This window comes from Gouania willdenowi, chromosome 3 (assembly GCF_900634775.1).
Source record: "Gouania willdenowi chromosome 3, fGouWil2.1, whole genome shotgun sequence".
NCBI classification, from domain to species: domain Eukaryota; kingdom Metazoa; phylum Chordata; class Actinopteri; order Blenniiformes; family Gobiesocidae; genus Gouania; species Gouania willdenowi.
In genome coordinates this window covers 11,767,719-11,789,374 of record NC_041046.1, presented here as the reverse complement: position 1 = coordinate 11,789,374, position 21,656 = coordinate 11,767,719, and the positions used below count along the sequence as shown (strand labels likewise).

General features: G+C 39.2%; 1 protein-coding gene across 1 annotated transcript; it reads left to right on the top strand.

The window, feature by feature from the left end:
- The first annotated feature begins 150 nt into the window (after window positions 1–150).
- lins1 (lines homolog 1) lies at window positions 151–21,593 on the top strand. Its single transcript, XM_028438760.1, has 6 exons — window positions 151–461; window positions 530–619; window positions 4,882–5,008; window positions 6,004–6,591; window positions 9,438–9,621; window positions 20,325–21,593. The coding sequence occupies exons 1-6, from the start codon at window positions 177–179 to the stop codon at window positions 21,370–21,372; spliced, it is 2,322 nt and encodes a 773-aa protein (XP_028294561.1). The 5' UTR covers window positions 151–176; the 3' UTR covers window positions 21,373–21,593.
- Window positions 21,594–21,656: the final 63 nt, after the last annotated feature.

The window sequence follows — 21,656 nt, the reverse complement described above, 5'->3', positions numbered from 1 at the left end:
CCCAACTCTAATGGACATCTATTTCCTCTGCTATTCAAAGTAAACATAGTTTTATTTTGAAAGCTATTGGAGTTATCCCGATTACTTCCGACACCGACCCACTGTTGTTGCAGCGCTGCTTCCGGGTGTCACGTGAGCTCACACCCGGAAGCTTTAGCAGCAGTAGCAGCATTAACATGGAGCCAGAGTCCTGTGAACTCTCTGAGCTGCTCCACAGGTTGACAGATGTGCACAGATGTGTAGATACAGGCTCCTGTTCTCCACAGTGCGCTGCAGATGTTGCAGGTGTTTTATACTCAGGTGTTAGGGTCCAGTCTGCTGATGTGGTCTGTATTAGTGAGACTCTGCTGGAGCGGATCGGGTCCCGGCTGCTGGATCACAGTCTGCCCGCAGAGTCGACCTGGTACTGGGAGGAGGTTCTAAGGCTGCTTTTTATGGACATGGATGTAATGGCTCAGCTGGTAAGTGCCCCTCCTCCTCGGTCAGACCCACAGATGTGCACAGATCTTAATGTGTTATTATTCTACAGGTCCACCAGTTCCAGTCCTCAGACCAGATCATCTCTCATCTAGCTGCAAAGAGCGCTTCAACCTGTGTGTTTTATCACATGATCAAATCGGTGAGTTTTCCTGGTCAGTTTAATCTAAAATCCTCAAACTGGTAACAGACTAATAGTGGTGATGATGGGCCAACATTCACAGTATTTCACTATGTGTGAAACCTAAAGAGAAGTAGAATCTCATTAAATGTTCCACATTCTCCATAACGCACGAGTGACCGCATCACAGACAAAATCCTATTTGTTTTTACATTTTATTCTCATAAAATTATGACTTTATTCTCGAAATATTACGACTTAAGTCTTGAAATATTGTGACTTTAATCTTCAAATTTTTTATCTTGGAATATTATTAATTTTTAATCTCATAAAATGACGATGTTTATAAAATACGACTTTATTCTCATCAATATTACAACTTTATTCTCATAAAGTGGAGGTTGAGGGTTTGGGATGGAGAAAAGGAAAGAATTGCAGCCAGCCAGAAGGAGGGTGGACGGAGGGCCAACAAAGGCATTGAAATATAATCCCATAACTTCATTCTGATTCAGTCAGATGAAGTCTGATGACCTTGGGTAGATCTGATTCAGAAAACGATGTTCCAGGTGGCAGTGGGGGGGAAGAGGAGCAGGAGGAGGAGCATGTTTCTGCACAAACATGTTGGTGGATAGATGAGGAGCCAATGATGATAAGCGATTTGTTTCTAATTCCGGCTAGCACAATTTTGATAGCCAAACACCAAAGATATCTGAAAAATTTTGGCAGTTATCAATGATCCTGATCTTCATCCGATTATTATTCACCCTTTTGGGTTTGAAAGAAATGTATATCCCCATTGATAACAATACACTAGGTCACTTTTTCAAAACAATTGCGATACAATGTCCTGATCCAATGCAGATTAATCTCAGTGGAATAATTGGGGAATCCACCTGACATAAACTCAGTCAAATTTCGTAAAGTTCAGTCAGTTAGGAATCGAGATATGAATACATTGAAATTACGCCAATGATGAGAGGGATTTTTCAGTTTTTGAAACTGATTCAGAGTCAGTCGTTAAGGTCCCCTCCAAAATGTATTTGCAACTTCTACAGCTCCATCATCCAGTCCATCCTCTGCTCCTCCATCACCATCTGGTACGCTGCAGCTACGGCCAAGGACAAGGCCAGACTGCAGCGTATCATCCACTCTGCAGAGAAGGTCATCGGCTGCAATCTGCCCTCCCTCCAGGACCTGTACGCCTCCAGGATTTTGAGGCGTGCAGGAAAGATTGTGGCCGACCCCTCCCACCCCGGTCAGAAACTGTTTCAATCTCTCCCTTCTGGAAGTAGGTTTCGGTCCATCAGGACCAGAACCTCCAGACACAAAAACAGCTTCTTTCCCTCTGCCACCATCCACATGAACACACCCCAAGTCACCCACCCAATATTGTATGTTTTTATATCCCCAAAATAGAAAACGCAATATATCTTGAATTTTGATGTATCACCCAGCTCTAATTGGGACACACTTTTATAAAGATTTTAAAGTGTGCAATGTGCACCTCTGAATGCAGTCAGTGCTTGACTCTGACCACAGGGGGGCAGTAATGACCAAGACCAAATGTACAGTAGATTTGTTAAATAAAAGTACTTATTTATTGTAGGAAAAAGAAGTCTACACATTCTTTTAGTATAAATATGATGTAATGTTTGATTTACCACATTTGTTAATTCCCTTTACTTTAGTGGCGCTGCTGCCTGTCAGTCACATGATCTCCATCAGAGGTGTGAATTAGAATAAAATGCTCCGGTCATATTGATTGCAGTAGAATTCCTTTCCCTGATGTGTTGAGAGTGAAAGAGTATTGTAGTCAGACAAAGGGGGTATTTTTGGACTCAGAATTAAGACAAAGGTAGTACTTTGAGTTTGAGAAGCACTGATCTAGACTTCACATAGAACCAAACACAGTGGACAGTCCCAGGAAACAAAGTCTGGAGCCGTTAAAAGCCCCAGGATTCACCTGTGTGATTGCACCCTTGAGCTGGAGTGGTTGACAGAGTAGCTTGAATAAAATGTGGCTACTTACAGGTATATCATTTGTGATTGCACGCTCTCTCTTGTGCACTTCTTCAGGATTCTGGATCATTGTCCGTCATTTGCAGACTTCAGACGTACACTAAATTAAAAAAAAAAAAACACACCCTGAAGCGTGCTCCCACAAAATATTTTACATTACTACATCCATCTTAGTGTTACATTTTAATGTTGCTTTTTCCATGTTGCCGCTCTGCTTTTTAGAGGGTGTTCACATCAGGGTTGTGAGGATCTTGCGAGGTTTCTTCAGGTACGCTGCAGCACTGCTAGCTCACTCTGGTGACGCATACAGTCAAATAGAACCATCCATCATTATTAGTAGGAGGCATCCTCACTATTGTTGTGCATTTTTTCCTCCGTTTAAGTTAACTCCTCTTACACAGTTTGTACTATTTGGACATATAAGCTATCAAAATATTCAAAAAGTTCCTGAGATTTACTGTATGCTATCACTTTTATCATTTGTAACTTTTAAAGTTTTTGACTTATTACATATTTCAACCTTATTGTCAATGTTCAGCTATGGTTAGGTTAATGCTTAGCTAATGCTAGGTTAGTGATAATGGTAGGTTAATGCTAATACTAGGTTAAGGATAACACTAGGCTATTGCTAATGCCAGGTTAGTGCTAATGCTGACGCTATGTTAATGCGATGCTAATGCTAGTTGATGTTAAAGTTAATGCTAGATAATGCCAATGCTAGATAGTGCTAATGTTAGTTATACTAATGATAATGCAAATTCATGCTAATGCTAGTTAATGCTAACTGATGCTAAGCTAATGCAGACAACCAGTGGGCACACACTGTAGCTGTTCCCACTCAAGTTCTTGAAGTCAAAATATGGCGTGTAGGGGCGCTTCCATCTTGCAATTTTAGAGCCAGTAGGGTCTGGCAGGAGGAGCCCAGGTAACATGCCCCGCCCATTTATCGTACTGTACTGATGACTTACGCAGCTCAGGTACGCCACAGACAAATATCTTCCTACGGCTTGGTCAGATCATAGATGTTAGTACAGAATCACGATATATTTCACCTCAACTATCTAAACATACTCTATTTAAAAATGAAGTAAATCACGCGTCGCGGCTTTCCTTCACAACTTAACTGCTACAAACGTCACTGAAAAATGAGCGCTTCAACAAAAATATTTTAGTCATCATTACACCAACTACTCCTAAAGGTACCTCAATATGGTTGAGCAGCACATTGGTAGAGGACTTCTATCAATATAAAACACTTAACAACAAATACAAAATGTGCTGGAGTGTGGCATTTACACATGATGCCCCCTCATGTCTCTATAACATTACATCAATCACAGAGGCAGTAGAGTTCAGTTTCATCTCCGTTATCTCTAGGATTTAGTTTTTCTGTAGTCAGTGAAGATGCAGGAGCCATCCTCACTATTGTTTTCTGTTTTTTCTTCCATCTGCGTCAACTCCTCCGACACCGTTTGTCCGATTTTGACAATTAAGGTATCAAAAAATTCAGAAGGTTCCCGAGATTTATGCTATCGCTTTTATAAGTAGTTACTTTTCAACTTTTTTGGCTTATTACATGTTTCTTTCCCGTTCTTTTCTATTGAAAATTTAAGCTTTTTCAACTTTCAAGCCGCTCATCCCCAGCCATTTTAACTTTTTCAACCTTTTTGCTTATGTTCAGCTATGGCTAGCTTAATGCTTGGCTAATGCTAGGTTAGTCTTAATGCTAGGTTAATGTTTGGCTATTACTAGGTTAATGCTATTGCTAGGCTAATATTAACATTAGGTTAATGCTAACCAATGCTAATGCTGGTTAATGCTAATGCTAGCTAATGTTTATGCTAATGCGAAGCTAATGCAGTGCAACGTGAGCTAGCACCTGCATCATCACTTGCATTTTCTTCAGGAAATGCAAATATTCAAATTTTTTTAATGACGAGTGTGTTTTTAACCTGAAGTGAAGTTCACTTTGATGGCCTTCAAATGACCTTCATCTATGACCAGTTTTTTTATCACCTTTAATAGTTCAAGTGTTTTACTGGTTTGGGTTTAGCTTCTCAGCTCTGTATTTATTCAAAAACATGAAAGTAAAAATCAGTAAGTGTAGCAGAGTCTGTCAATCTGTACTTATAACTGATAAAAACTTAACACAAAGCTGATTGAGGTGGGTCTAAGGGCAGAAGCATTGGGAGGACTGGTGCAGATAGAGAAACTGATTAAAGTGGATCACTTAATGTAAGTTATGTGTTGCTTTGTGTCTTTAGGGAACGGTCAGTCCCGTCTGGATGAGCAGCTGCATACATACGTTCCTCAGCTCTGCCTCTGAACTCGACACATGTATGTGGTCACTGAATGACGTCCTAAAGAGACTTGTTAAAGGATCCCATGGAGGTGAGAACTAAGAGCCCATGAGGTTTATTGTCTGAGAGCAGAGTTTGGGTTAATTACATTTTTCAATTACAATTACAACTTCAATTATCCATGTTTAATTACAAGTCAGTTGTGATTTAGTGACTGGCATTTTTTGCAATAACAAATAAAATATTTTTTTTAAATTATGTTCGTGATTACTAAAGTTCAAATTCAATTAACCTCAATTACTGAGCCTGAAATAAATAATCCCATAAAATGTAACCTTCCTCTTGTGTTAGCTTTCTGTTAGCACCTCTTATGTTTTTTCACCCATGTCTTAAATCAGCTAAAAAATACACTAAAAATATTATCTATCATCTGATTTGTTTTTCATCTTTTGGTTTTTTTGTTAGGCTTCCTAATCAATGAAAATATTGATATTAATATTTTAGCTGAGTCTTTTTGTGTCATTATACCCCTATTTTTTTTTTTTTTTCAAATCTTAAAATGATTCTCTAGAGAAGCAACAGGTAAACTTGATATTTTAGTAATTGTTAAATACAAATATGTAATGTGTAAAATGGTAACATGGTTCCACAGTTCTACATTTAAATAAACTGTAAATGACAGTTTTTATAAACTGTTCATGCCAATTACAAAGTCAACTATCTAAACTCAACTACAATTAAATTATGATTACAACAGTAATTACAATTATGCCATAAATGTAATGAATTATCACTTGCGCTATTACAGTCATAATTTACCCAAACCCTGTCTGAGAAAATTAATAGATCATACAATAATGGTCAAACTTACAAAATATTGATTGTATTCACAAGGTTTCTTTTGTATTTACTTTGATCAAAACATCCCTCGCTATTGATTTTAAAGACGATGTCCTTAGTAACTAGTGTAAGCTCTTTAATATCACTTAGAAATGCGTAATTTAACTGCTGAATTATCTGTGAACATCACTAAAATGTATTATATTATGTAAAATCTGTTCTTTCACTGTCGTCCTTTTGTCTAAGAACTCCTGCAGAAACTTCTGGAGACTTTTGAGAGCAGCCTTTGTGCTTTATGTTTAAAGTTTCTCCCAGAAGAAAGAAAGGAGGAGAGTCAATGTTTGGAGGAGTTGAACAGCAGCAGTAGCAGCAGGGGACCAACGTTCTGTCTCCTCCTTGATCTACTGGAAGTACTGGGTGCTTCCGTTGGAATGTGTAGAACTGAAGCGTCTCTGAAAAGTCAGAGCTTGGTTTATATTCACTCCTCAGGCCTCCTGACAGCAGTCAGCGGCTCCTCTGAGTATTATGTGAAAAAGAAGGTGATGCTGCTGCTGAAACGCGCCGTTCTTCAGAGGTTGGGGGAGGACTGGGCCTGTGTGGGGGGGTTGACCACCCTGAGGAGCTCCAGCAGCAGCAGTGGTCTGAACATGATGGCTCACAGTGTGCTGGCTGCAGTGAATCACGGCTGGTTAAACAGCATCCAAGTGCAGTCGGCCTCTTATTTTGGAGGAACACTTCCTGTGTGCAGCGACGTGGAGCAGGAAGCAGACAGTGTGATGCTCAGAGCTGTGAGCCTGACTGTCCTCAGGTCCATAGAGCTTCAAACCCACACAGGTGAACATGCATGCACTCGTCTATCCTCTGCAATTGTAATAGTTGGGTTTCAACCAATAGAGCAAAGTTTCTCAAATGGGGGTACGTGTACTCCTAGGGGTACGTGATGGCACTACACTACACTACTTGAGAGAGGAGAATTATTAAATGAAAGCATTCAAAATTTAAGGTTTTATAATGTTTATTTTTAGTTAAAAATGATAATACAAAATATTACCAGCATCTCACAAAACGACAACAAAATAAGAGAAAATATAATGAATAATAAAAAGAACAAACAAATTACACAAAATGACACCAAAAACACACATACTAACAGAGAAAACCGCTTACTATTATTAACATTAACATTGACAAGCTAAATGAGGGAGAAATACACAAGACCACTACAAAATACACAAAAATAACAGAGAAACATACTAAACAACATAAGGAACTACACTAAAAACACACACTGAGATAGAATAATTTAAATCACAACAAAAACGCACACAATAAGAGACAAAATATAGTGAATAATAAAAAGAACAGACAAAATATATACAAGGCTTAGTCTTGGTCCCACATCAGGGAAGAGTTTACCAGAAATAATAAAAACTATAGAAATAATGTATTCAGGAAGAACTAAATACTGTTTCATTAGACTCTTTAAAATGTGTGTTATCATTATGCTCTGTAGTTGTTTTTCATAGTATTCTGAGCAAAATGTTGTAGTCGGACATAAGTGGGGTACTTCCATTTAAAAGTAAGAGAAAGGGGAAACTTTGGCCAAAAATGTTTGTTTGAGAAGCACTGCAATAAAGGGCAGTTATTCTTGCATTTTAACAATAAAATAGGCCAAATCAAAATATTTTGACCCAAATGTGAAGAGTTGAACTAAAATCATTACACAACATGATTTCATATCCACCCACATTAGTTTTCAGCAAAAAAAAAGGTGGTGTTGGTGTTTAGTTACTCTATAAAACTCATGCCAAACTCAAGGCCCGGGGGCCAAATCCGGCCCTTTAAAACATCCAAATCGGCCCGCAGGGTAAAGAAAAAATGGCTGAGAAAACAGTGTAAAGTACAGAACATTTTATTTGTGGATATCTCAGTAGGGTTGCAAATGGGCTTCAAATATCTGACACATTTTAGCTTGGGAATATTGGCAATATTAAAAAATATATAAACTTTTCATGGGAATTATTTATTGAAATGTATCAGAAATTGGGAGTTATTTTAAATCACTCTATCTTATCCAAACATAAATATTGGCAACAATGCAAAATAATACACTTTAAAATCCAAAACATTTAAACGGATTTATTTGGAAGTACAACTTAACAATTATTTAAGTGGAGTTTGTCACAAATTCAATGAATCTCAACAATATTTGCATGGGTTTCCAGTTTTTTCATGATTGTAGAACACGATGGAAGTCATTTTTACTAACTAATGCAAAAGGAACTTAATTTAATGAAAATCCTGCTCAATCCTGAAATTACCCTCAAGATTTCCCCAAAATAAATATAGTCACTACCCGTCACATATTGCTTGCATATTGTCGGTGCATTATATACTACATGCTTTTGTTTCATTTATACATGAAAATGCAAAGTAGTAATCAAACTTAACTGTATTTGCCCCTGAAATAAAATGAATTTGACACCCCTGCTTTAAAAGAACCTAATTTGCATCCTTATATGAAAATTGATAAATGAGCTATTTCTAAAAACAGCGAGAGCAAATATTTACTTTATAAGGAAGGAAAATCCCTGCTCACAATTACAACCATTTTCTGTTTTAATGATATTTTTCACGGAGGAAAAGCTTTTGGTCTGATGAACTTTACTCATCACATTTCATTCCAGTCTCACAATAGTTTTTAGAATTCTTTATACTTGGATGCCAGTGTCTGCAAGGCAGCCCAAAGCATGATGGAACCTCCTACATACTATACATAAGCTACAGATTTTGGTCATCAATAAGCCAGTGGATACACAACTTTTTCCCCTTCCTGAATATATGCAGTTTAAATATTTAATGTTAAAGAAAGTTTGATTGTAATGTTTATTTATGATTACTGTGTGGTTTGATTTATTTATTTTTACTTGTTTTGTTTGATATCAGTGTAAATTTTGACAGATTTAGTTCTAGTCTTAGTTGTTTGACAAATACACAGTTTTAGTCCAAATTTAGCCATCAGGACTATTTCATTTATAGTCGAGTTTTAGTCGACTAAATGACATTAAGATTTTAGTAAAACTAAATTTGTTGAGGATATAATCGACTAAAATATAAAGCATAACAGTTTATGCATGAATTCCCATTGATCAACTTGATGCTGGATGTTATTAATGATTGTAAATACACACAGACAGATTTGATGTGATCAATGTGTAAGAAACACATGATGATTGGATTTCGTCTTGCGACGAAATTAGAGTTTGAGTTTTATTAGTTAACAAAAATGATGTTTTGATCCACATTTATTTTTTATTAAGTGTGGCACTTAAAATATGTATATGTAATATGTACAAAAAGTTTGATGAAAATTTGTGGTCAACAAAATTAACACTGATTGATACTTCGTATTTACAATAATATGTTAAGGTTTAATTTATGAAGACAACTTTTTTCAAAAAAATTTTCTTTAATCTGAAATAACTCATAAGTAGTACACATAGCCATCAGTAGTTGCCTCTGAGGAAGACTGACGGTTGGCAGTCAAAACATGTCAAGAGAATAAAGTACATTTCCTGAAAAAAGTTGTCTAAATAAATGAAACTATAACATATTTTAAAAAGAAGACAAATTGAACTTGCTGGTATTTTTATTCATAATATTTAAAACTCTCCTCTCAGACAGAGTGGATGGTGTGACTGCAGTGTGTGGATATCTGCAGAGTTTGTGGAGCTTTCTGAGGCGATGCAACGTTCAGTTAGACATCACACATCTGTGCTGCTGGATCGGCCTCGTGTTTGGAGAACAGGATGATGACATGATCGAAGCAGCTAGAGCAACGCTCTCTATATTCCTCAATCACTGGTAAACCATTAATATTACAATAAATAGGTGTTCCATCATTCATCACCTCAGAAAACCACATTTAAACAGAAGTTGACATTAATTGTTTTGTAAAAAAAAAATGTGTCTTGGGTCTAACACCGTGAAGTGTGTGTTCACACTGAGTGTTCACACTGAATGCGTCTTCTGTGGCACCAAACGCATCTGCCGCACGAAACGTTCCACAGGATCAAAAAATGTCCCCATTCGCTTCATATGCGCGTTTGAAGCGAAGCACCGCCCACCAGTGACACATCCAACTCGGTGAGTTGCACTGCCTGCTGAAGCGAGGAGCTGCGCTCCTTTTTCTCCTCTCATAAACATAAACCACCAGGGAAAAAAGCCAGTGTGATTAGCAGCTAATGCTATCCGAGCTCAGTGCCAACTTTCGAAGATGAAAACTGCAGAGAGAACTTTTACCTGCTACTACCACCTCATCGCTGATTCTCCTTCACGCCAAATCCTTCCTTGTCCGGTCCCGGTTATAAAGGTCGTGTCATACAGCTCCAGGTGGTCACACACAGCTTCTACTCCATGGTTGAATGGGTGAATAGACCGGTGTCCGTGTTGACGGCCTGACGTCATCGTCAACAAAGACTTTGGCTTTCATCATGCAAAACAGTCACAGGAGTTCAATATTTTCAACTCTTGCGAATGTGCGAATATGACGAAAAATCAGGACGTCTATTTATACACCTTTTCGCGTGATGTCAGCACTTGACTTCGCAACCCGCAGCCTTTTTAAGAGTGGTAATCATTTGCCTGACAACTGTTATTTACCACTGTGTGAGAGTGATTGGGTGAATGAGCTGATATGTAAAGCGCTTTGGGACTGCTTCAGTGTGGGGATAAAGCGCTATATAAATCAAGTCCATTTACCATTTATAAACCTTTTCCACCACTTTTTTTATTTTTTATTTTTTTTTATTTCACCTTTATTTAACCAGGAAAAAAATCCCATTGAGATTAAAAACCTCTTTTTCAAGGGAGTCCTGGCCAAGAGGCAGCAAAGTTACAACACACTGAACAGAAATACATTTACATTACATTAAAATGACAGGATAACATAAGAATCAAATAAAACAATTACAGACAACTGAGGCAGTCTCAAATTCTCTCAGTTTCGTTTTGAAGGCATTCAAGGATAACAACTCCGTCAGCTTCCAGTCTCTTTGCAGCATGTTCCAAGCACAAGGAGCTGCATGTACAAAGGCTTTTTTCCCCAGCTTTGTGCGGGCAAAAGGAACCGTGAGCAACAGCTGATCATTGGATCTCAGTGCAGAAGTGTTCGTACTTCTCTTTGTAAGTAATGTACAGATGTAAGAGGGCAGTAATCCAAGAAGAGCCTTATAAATAAAAGTAAACCAATGACACTGCCTCCTAGTGTACAGGGAAGGCCATCCCACCCGAGAGTACAGCTCACAGTGATGTGTCATGGCTCTACAGTTTGTGATGAACCTCAGAGCAGAACGATAAACAGAATCCACCATCAGAAGACATGTACAAGAAGCATTCATATAAAAAAGGTCACCATAATCTAACACAGATAAGAATGTGGCAGAGACAAGGCGCTTCTTTACACCAAAAGAAAAACATGTCTTATTGTGGAAGAAGAAACCCAATTTAAGTTTTAATTTCCTCATAAGTTTGTCAATGAAAAGTTTAAAAGTGAGGGAATCATCAATTACAACACCAAGGTATTTATATTCATGTTCCACTTCTATGACAATTCCTTCAAGAGTGGACACGACCGGGGGAGTTAGAGGCACCTTCTTATGGTTAGAAAACAACATTAGCTTGGTCTTCTCAGCATTGAGAACCAGTTTTAGATTAATCAGCGAATGCTGGACAGAAACAAAGGCTTTCTGCAGGGAATTAACAGCCTGTTCAAGAGATAATCCGAAGCAATAAATAATTGTATCATCGGCATAAAAATGCATATTAGCATCAGAAACATTTTGTTCGACATTATTAATGTACAAGATAAATACGAGGGGCCCCAAAACAGATCCCTGCGGCACCCCCTTGTGAACAGTAACAAATTCAGAACAATGGCCCTCATATTATAACACTGGGTCCTGTTTTCTAAATAATTTGAAAACCAAGTGACAGTGTGCTCTGACAGTCCAATGAGATGTAGCCTGCGTTTTAAAATAGCATGGTCTACAGTGTCAAAAGCTTTAGAGAGATCAATAAAGAGTGAAGCACAGTACTGTTTTTTATCAAGTGCTACAATAATGTCATTTATCACCTTCATAGTAGCAGTGATAGTGCTGTGCTTTTTTCTGAAGCCTGATTGCAATTTAGAGAGGATTTCATTAGAATAAAGGAACTCTTTCAACTGATCACAAACAAGCGACTCCAGGATTTTTGATAAAACATAAATTTGAAATTGGCCGATAATTGGTAAGAACTGCTGGGTCACCTCCTTTTAATAAAGGGAGCACAAAAGCTGATTTCCAAACAGATGGAATATCTTTGTTTCTAATTGAAAGATTAAAAAGAATTGAAAGTGGCTCTGCTTTAAAATCAGCTGCCAGCTTTAAAAAGTAAGGCTCAATCAAGTCAGGTCCAGGGGGCTTTCTGTGGTCTAATGTTTTTAGAGCTTTGTGCACTTCGTGACAAGTAAAAGGATTAAAATTAAAAGGATCTCCAGAAAACATGGAAGATTGTGTGCAAGAATTCCCAGTCGTTATTCCTTTTGAGTCAAATAGAGAACCAGATGATAAAAAATGCTGGTTAAAGCAGTTCAAGACTTCAGTTCTATCATAAACTGGGACTGAGTCTTTAAGTACAAATGTAGGAAGAGTCTCTGTGTTTTTGTTCAAAGACGGGGACTTGATCACTTTCCAGAATTTCTGTGGATTGTTGAGGTTCTCAGTGGTGACCGACAAAAAGTATCCTGATTTGGCCTTTTTGATAAGCGAAGTGCATTTATTTCGAAGCTGTCTGAAGAAGGACCAATCAGTGGCAGAATTAATTTCTTGCCTAGTCCCAGGCCTTATTACGCTCATGAATGCTGTCGGCCAGTTCTGGAGAAAACCAGGGATTTTCTCGCCCCTTCACCCTGTATTTCTTCAGAGGTGCATGTTTATTTATAATTTGCATGAAAGTGTATTTGAAAAAAGTCCACGCTAGCTCTACATCAGGGATTAGACTTATATATTCCCAGTTCACCGTCGACAAATCATGACGAAAGGCTTGTTCATTCAAATGTTTAAGATTCCTTCTACAAACAATACGGGGTTTACACTTCGGAATCCTAGTGTTTCTACAAGCAGCAACAATACAATGATCACTCAAATCATTACAGAAGACACCCAAGGAAGATAATTTATGAGGGACATTAGTTAAAATCAAAGTAGATTTATCAGGACTTCTGGGATTAGGCCTTGTGGGAAAGTTGACTAACTGGGTGAGATTAACAGAATCACAAAACCTTTTAAATTCATCAGAAGTTGCATTTAACCAGTCCCAGTTGAAATCACCTGCCAGGAGTAATTCAGTGTAATTTATCTGATCCAAAAGCAGTTTTAGTGAATCTAGCGCCTCCTTTGAAGCAGATGGAGGTCTGTAACACCCAACCACAGTAATATGTAGCGATTTAACTATTTCTAAATCTAAGGCCAAAAATTCCATTTGTTTACTGATTGACTGGGAAAGAACAATTGAAGCATTAAATCTGGATTTAACATAAATAGCCACACCCCCACCTTTTTTCGGCCTATCAGTGCGGTAAACATTGTACCCAACAATGTTAATGTCTTCATTTGTAATTGACTTAGTAAGCCAAGTTTCCGAGATCGTGACAACATCTGCACCTGTTGATTTCACCCAAATTCTGACCATGTCCATCTTTGGTAGTAAGCTCCGTACATTAAGATGAGCATATTTGAGACCAGGCAATGATTTAAAATCAGCGGGTGTCTGGGAGCAGAGAAGCTCAGGTCCAGGATTTGGTTGCACATTTCTGGACAAAAGTAGAAGCAAAGCAATCAACAACCTCTGCTTAGCAATAGATTTACTTTCAATTCTTTGATATGTTGAAGCCCCTCCATTTAATGGATTGGTAAGATAATTATATAAAGAAAATATACACTTGAGTTTAGGTAGGTCTCTGGGCAGGGCTGGAGACAAGTTTATATCACTTTCCAATTGTACAGGAGGTTGCCCTGGATAAAGAGAAGCTATAGGGCATGTGCTTTTGAATTAAACACTTTTCACATTGAAGTGATTATCAGTGTCTTTCCAGTGTGCGCAGGGACAACAGTTTGTAGTTAGATCCCATAAGGCCAATAAGCAAATAAAAGTAAGAACTTTCGCCATCATCCACAACAGGTAATGATGAAGTAATGAGGATTACAGACCTGAGTGGGAATGGCACCGTCATGAATCTTAGCTGCAGCAGTAGAAGGGAACTCACAGTAGCAGGCTCGGGTCTGTAGCTCCAGCAGCAGAAGAAGGCTCACAGTAGCATTCTCAGGCCTGTAGCTCCAGCAGCAGAAGAAGGCTCACTGTAGCAGGCTCAGGCCTATAGCTCCAGCAGCAGAAGAAGGCTCACAGTAGCAGGCTCAGGCCTGTAGCTCCAGCAGCAGAAGAAGGCTCACTGTAGCAGGCTCAGGCCTGTAGCTCCATCAGCAGAAGAAGGCTCACTGTAGCAGGCTCAGGCCTGTAGCTCCAACAGCAGAAGAAGGCTCACAGTAGCAGGCTCATTCCTGTAGCTCCAGCAGCAGAAGAAGGCTCACTGTAGCAGGTTCAGGCCTGTAGCTCCAGCAGCAGAAGAAGGCTCACTGTAGCAGGCTCAGGCCTGTAGCTCCATCAGCAGAAGAAGGCTCACTGTAGCAGGCTCAGGCCTGTAGCTCCAACAGCAGAAGAAGGCTCACAGTAGCAGGCTCATTCCTGTAGCTCCAGCAGCAGAAGAAGGCTCACTGTAGCAGGTTCAGGCCTGTAGCTCCAGCAGCAGAAGAAGGCTCACTGTAGCAGGCTCAGGCCTGTAGCTCCATCAGCAGAAGAAGGCTCACTGTAGCAGGTTCAGGCCTGTAGCTCCATCAGCAGAAGAAGGCTCACAGTAGCAGGCTCATTCCTGTAGCTCCAGCAGCAGAAGAAGGCTCACTGTAGCAGGTTCAGGCCTGTAGCTCCAGCAGCAGAAGAAGGCTCGCAGTAGCAGGCTCAGGCCTGTAGCTCCAGCAGCAGAAGAAGGCTCGTAGTAGCAGGCTCAGGCCTGTAGCTCCAGCAGCAGAAGAAGGCTCGCAGTAGCAGGCTCAGGCCTGTAGCTCCATCAGCAGAAGAAGGCTCACTGTAGCAGGCTCAGGCCTGTAGCTCCAACAGCAGAAGAAGGCTCACAGTAGCAGGCTCAGGCCTGTAGCTCCAGCAGCAGAAGAAGGCTCACTGTAGCAGGCTCAGGCCTGTAGCTCCATTGCAGACCTCAAAATCCAATATGCACTGTCCACAGATTAAATATAACCAAATGCCATGTTTAAATAGGATAAAAGACAAATAAAATCCTGTCAAAGAACTATGGAATATTTTTTAAAAATAATAAAACATAGACAAACACTTAAGAGACATGAGACATGCTGCCATCTTGGTTCACCACCCTAGTTAGCTCCGCCCCTGTAGAAGCCGCGCCTCCAACTGTCACTTTTCACACCTAACGTCGCATATGTTGACCCATTATTGTCATTTTTAACCTCTCTTCACCATATGTCATGCTTATTTTTGCCAATTTAACCACATTCACAATTTGTTATGCCAATTATTTGCAAGTTTAAAATTATTTACTTTATATATACTATCTTATATATTATCTATACTTTTTAAATGTCCCATATTTTGCTATTTTTCACCCATCTCCATTTGTTCTAAGAACCCAACAACATAGTATTTGAAGTTTATTTTCCTAAACTCGCCTGTTTTCAGGAGTTTTAGCCTCTGAAAAGTGACTTCCTGAGCAGTTCTAAAATCAGGCCCTTTACGGGCCTAGTTATACATATTCATGAGTGGGCGTGTCTATAGACACTGACTTGCCTGCATGCCTTGCTCTTTTATGAGGGGGGTCAGTGATCACCAAAGCAAATTTATTTTGTCATCCACACTGCTGTCATTCTTATCAAACCAAAAAAACTTCACATTACAGTAAAACACATGGCTATTTAAGTGGCTATTGTTATTGTGAGTCCGTCTCAGAGCTTCAGGCTCCGTGTTCATGTCAGCAACAGCGGCAGTCATTCAAACCCTGAGTGTTAAGCTGCTAAGTCACTTTCTCCTCCTCCTCTGCTCTTCTAACTACAGGAAATGTGCATTTAAGGTCATAATCATTTGTTTTGTCCAACTGCTGCATCGCGGTTTTTGTCACAAACACGTCAGAACAGCGATACAAGGTGAAATAACAGGTACTAAAAATGTGTTTCCTCCAGCTACACCGTGGCTGCCCACTGCTCCTCAGGGAGGGGTTAAATGCAGAGAATACATTTTGTGTATGTAGCTTTACATATATGACAATAAAGTATAATATGTATTAATTTTTACAAGAACGGCAGGTTACACAGAAGTGCCTGAACACTTATCACTTCGCCAATGTGCCGAACCACAAGATGCGCTGGAAACCACAAGAGCGGAGTACACCTCCCCATGAACAAATGGTGCCTACACTACAGTGTATGTTCACTGTGGAGGCGCGGCACCGGCAGCAGGCCAGTTCTGTATTTAGCTTTACCTGTAGCCCTCGCTCCTTCGCTAGCAAGAAAAACAATGGCGGACTTTGGCAAAAGTTTTCATCAGAGTCTATCTCCTGTCACCACTCAGAGGAGGTGGGCCTATGAAAATTACTCTTTTGGTTACGTCAGGACAGGAGCTGAATCTGAACAGCCTGTAGGAGCGCCGCTTTACTATGCAGGAATCGCTTGTTTTCCTCATTCTGGTACTTGGCAGGCTAAGGGAGGACCAGTTTATAGACGTAGAGACCAGAAAAAATGTGTTTTACACAGGGGTGGAAAGTAACGAATTACATTTACTCTCGTTACTGTAATTGAGTAGCTTTTTTGTGTACTTCTATTTTTTTGAGTACTTTCTAAAATCTGTAATTTTACTTTTACTTAAGTAAATTTTGTTTCAAGTAACGGTACTTCGTAACATTTGAAATAGATTTTGTTGCAGAGTAAAATAAATCCTGCACGTGGACGGGAGTCTGCTCCATAGATATAATATACTGTGGTGTAAATGTTTTACATTTGGTGCTATTGAACGTACCCTAGAGCTGTTGTTAGGATACGCCAATAGAATGTGTAAATGTCTATTGCCTGCTCTGTTGATTCACGTGACGTCACTCACGTTGCTGCATCGCGACAAGGCGAGAGTGAAAAATTCAGATGGAGGGCAGGAAGTGAAGCCTGAGAATCTGCCGTCTGAAATAATCAAAATGAGAAATTTTATAGAGTACCGAAAATAGCCGTTCACAAAAGTGAGAAATGCAAAAAGCTCACAGAACAACGCCGTGAAAAGTTGATTTTAAACCTACGTCTGCAGTCGGGAGGAGCAGAGTTTGCTAATGCCCGTGACTGTAGCAACAACTTCCTAGCGAGCTAACTTTGTTTTTTGTGGCTGTTTATATAGCATTAGGTTGTCGTTAAATGCTCATTTACTATTATTTACCTTCTTTCTTTCACCCCTGCTGCACACTGTGCACATAAAGCTGAACACCCTAATGCTATTTCACCACATGTCATAAAGTACTATTCAGTAGTAGTATATACAGTATGTATGTGACAAACAAACCTCACCACTATCTGCACTGACACAAGCACTATTACCTCTAATAATTTATTATTTTTTATTTATTTATTTATTTATTTAATTAAGCATGTTTTTAATGTTTTCTTTGATGTTTATGCACAATTTATGCATAATCAATGTAATCTGTTCATTAGACAGTTTGTTTTAAATGCATAGGTGCATACAAAGTTTTTGACATTCTACCTAGAATGTTTTATAGACTATATAACATACTGTATGCATTTCTGGCTTTCAGAGATTCCTAAAGATATGAATTGTTCTCTTACTGGAAATTGTTTCATTGGATGCTCTGACACATTGGATGTATTGACACAAGCGCTTACCTCATCAAATTGACATCCTTGACATTTATTTTAATTTATTTATCCAGGTTAGCCACACCAGGTCGTGTTCCCATGCACGTTATTTTGAAATGGTGTTCTTTAATAATAATTAAAAACAAAGAACCAAGTTTGATCTTTTTTATTGCATGGGAGAGATGCCCCCCCCACACACACACACACACACACACACACAAGTAACTTTTACATTTTAAGAGTACATTCTATCTATTTTTTATTTTTACTTGAGTAGATTTTTACACCAGTAACTTCACTTTTATTTAAGTAAAATGTATTCAAAGTAACAGTACTTAGGTAGATTTTTTTTTCTGTACTCTTTCTACCCCTGGTTTTTCATTATATGGGACCTTTAAATTGCATTACCACAACCCCCCCCCAATGAAGTAAATCATGTAATGTTATCACAATGGTTATAATGTATTGTTACATTTTTTTAACCTTTTTTATTTATTAATTTACTTATGTATTCATGAGCACTAGTGTGTGTGAGAGAGACGACCTGTCCTCCAGGTTGCCGTGTGGGACTCTCTCCATCTCCTCTGAGGGTTCTCTCTCACACACACGAACGCGCATCAGCCACACACATGCACATACTCCGTCACAGGTTGTTGAAATGCGTGTGTCTCACGCCCAATGCAGAAAAAGCTTCCATGCGCGGCACCACAGGCAATCCGCAGTTTTCCAGATGGACTATTGAACGGGTTGAGTTCAATACCGACTCCGGTGAACAGCGCGTTAGTGCGCAATTACACAGACAGTTACAGTATATGGTTTAAACAATGGGAAACTTTTCTGCACAAGACTCACCAGTGTCTGACGATTTCAGATGATCTATTTAGAGAGCTCCCGTGAAATGTTTGAGACACTGATGACCAAACTCCATAGACATTGTAGCGCCATTCAGAAAAGTAACAAAATTGCTCAAAACAGAACGTAAAGCTCCAAACTACATGAGTGAGTTAGTAAATGAAAGTATTATCTACAATTCGACTGTCTTTTTTTAAAACAAATCATTGTTTACCTTCGAACCGAGTGGTCAGAGCTCAGCTTCCATGCACGGCACCACAAAGAATCCACAGTTTTCCAGACGGAGTAGTGAACAGGTTGAGTTCAATACCGACTCTAGTGAAATAGTGCGTTAGTTAGAAATTACACGTGCAGTTATATGGTTTAAACAATTGAAAACTTGTCTGCAAAAGACTCACCAGTGACTGACGGTTTCAAATTATCTATTCAGAGAGCTCCCGTGTTTGAGACGCTGACGATAGTATGGCACAGTGATGGAGACGGAGGAGGAAGTGGACTCCGTGACCCACGATTTAAAGGAAGTTTGGGGTCACAGGAATAATTTTAAATAACAATGAAATATTAACTTAAATAACTTTTAGTAGTACAAAAACATTTTTAATATTGACCTTTTTTAAACCCAAACAAACACAGTGACGTCATGAACCGGTGACCTGGAACTGGAAGTACCACTCAATACCGAGAGGGAGCCGTAATCTCGGGGAGAAATTTGCTACGCACGCACGCAGAACTTTCTTGCTTATATAGAGAGATGTGTGTGGAATGTATGTCAAACTGTATGCTACTGGGCACTTGAATTGTCTCTTGTGGGGTTGAATATGTATATATCTATGTATATATCCATCGATTTATCTACATATCTGAGTGTGTTTTGGGAAAATGTTTGTATTTGATTGAAAACCATTGCGATGATGGATGCAGAGGACACAAATGATTAAGAAATCATTGAAAAAGTATATTGTATTTTATACAAAAATAAACAAAAACAAAAAAATATATATATATATCCTAAAATATATTTTCTTACTCTTTCTTTTGGTACTGCTGTCACGTGTTCTGATTTGTAATTTTGTATGTGGAAATGCCACCAGAGGGGTGCAAAAACTAAAAATAATGGCCACTGCTATCATTTTAAACCATACCTGCAGTGAATTTTGCTCACAATCTCCATCAAAGATCATGTAGGATAGTAGAGGTTTGGTTGGGTTATATTCTTTAAAAGTTATTCTAGAGCAGCCGGAGATGAATTAACACTTCCGTTTGTGAGACACTTGCAGCTATTTAGCTTGGAAGAGTCCTATTGGCTATAGTGACACACTTTGTAACCAGACTAATTGATGATTCCGGTTGCTCCGGGGGCCCAAATCTGGCAGAAAAAAGGCGCGTTTCACCTCCGCACTAAAAGAAACACTTGGCTGTTTCTTTCAATTGTTTTTAATATTGTACGGCTTACTTTCTGTTTTAAATTATAAACCTGCTCTTTTACCTAAATATTTTTACTCCTATGCACCCATTTGTTGCACTTTGAAATTTGCTTTCAATGTATTTTGTACATTTGGTTAGTTTTTTTGTGACTAAAATAAAATACTGTGTGTGTGTGTGAGGCTGTGCTTAGGCCAGTAACAAATGGAGCATACTTCACCATTGCTGTTGTGGTTTTTAGTTTCACTTTGAATGAAGGGATAAAAGAAGAGAAAAATCTCTTTCTTTGTTTTCTGAATGCAGCGTCTCTTGTTCCTCACACAGGCTTAGGTCTGGTTTGAAGGATTCAGCTCTGGAGGTGGCGACCTGCACCTGTGGTTCCAACCCTCACTGCCACTTTGTTCTCCTGCTACAGAGCATCTCCTTCGACCACAGCATCCTTTTGGACTTTCTCATCTCCACGGAAACCTGCTTTCTGGAGTACTTTGTGAGATACCTGAAGTACCTAAAGAGGGACTGGCAGGGCTTCTGTGCAGCTTGTAAACGTAGCAACGCCTCAAAGGTTGGACTATCCTCACTTAGTACATACTCAGCTAGACTTAAACCAGACATCAGTCCCACAGTTAGTACAAACTCAGCTAGGCTTAAACCAGACATCAGTCCCACAGTTAGTACATACTCAGCTAGGCTTAAACCAGACATCAGTCCCACAGTTAGTACAAACTCAGCTAGGCTTAAACCAGACATCAGTCCCACAGTTTGTGGATACTCAGCTAGGCTTAAACCAGACATCAGTCCCACAGTTAGTTCATACTCAGCTAGGCTTAAACCAGACATCAGTCCCACAGTTAGTACATACTCAGCTAGGCTTAAACCAGACATCAGTCCCACAGTTAGTTCATACTCAGCTAGGCTTAGACCAGACATCAGTCCCACAGTTAGTACATACTCAGCTAGGCTTAAACCAGACATCAGTCCTACAGTCAGTGAACCACCAGTTAGAAGCTCCAGTTCTCCTGCTGTTCTTCGCCTCGTGGACTATGAGAGTTCAGAAGAATCAGATTCAGAAAGCATGGATGTTTCTGAGGTTAAAGCAGAAAGCAGTTCTTTAAGTGAGGATACTAACCAATCATCAGCATCAGTCACACACAAACAGTCGGACCCTGCTACAACGGTTATTACTGGATCCATGTCTACCTTTATGGATTCAGGACAGCTGAGATGTAAGGTGCTAAACAAATCTAGCATCTGTTTGTCACAGCTCCGTGAGGTGGTGACGAGGCTGCATGCAAAGAAACTCTTTCCTTACAACCCTTCTTCACTATTAAAGCTCCTGGCACAGGTGGAATCCTGTTACCAGCAATCGCCCTGATAGAAACAATAAGCATCAACTGTTGGATTCTATTACCTTGATATAGATTTTGGATTGTCAGAAGGAAAATAATGTAATACTAAATACTCTACCTCATCCTGAATGACTCATTTACAAGTAGCATGGAAAGGAGTATTGGATTACTTCAACCTCCATCTAGAATCTTCGATATAAGCACTCTGATACATATTTTTTTTTAATTAAAGTTATTTTTCAGTGTTTTCTAATTTAATTTTTATTTATTTTAATCAATTGTAGAATGTAACCCATTGGTTAATAATGGA

Excerpts from the sequence above, each read along its gene's own strand:
- lins1 (XM_028438760.1), top strand. The coding sequence starts at position 177 with ATGGAGCCAGAGTCCTGTGAACTCTCTGAGCTGCTCCACAGGTTGACA. Across the intron at positions 462-529 it reads TGGATGTAATGGCTCAGCTG|GTCCACCAGTTCCAGTCCTC; the intron begins GTAAGTGCCCCT and ends ATTATTCTACAG. Across the intron at positions 620-4,881 it reads TTTATCACATGATCAAATCG|GGAACGGTCAGTCCCGTCTG; the intron begins GTGAGTTTTCCT and ends TTGTGTCTTTAG.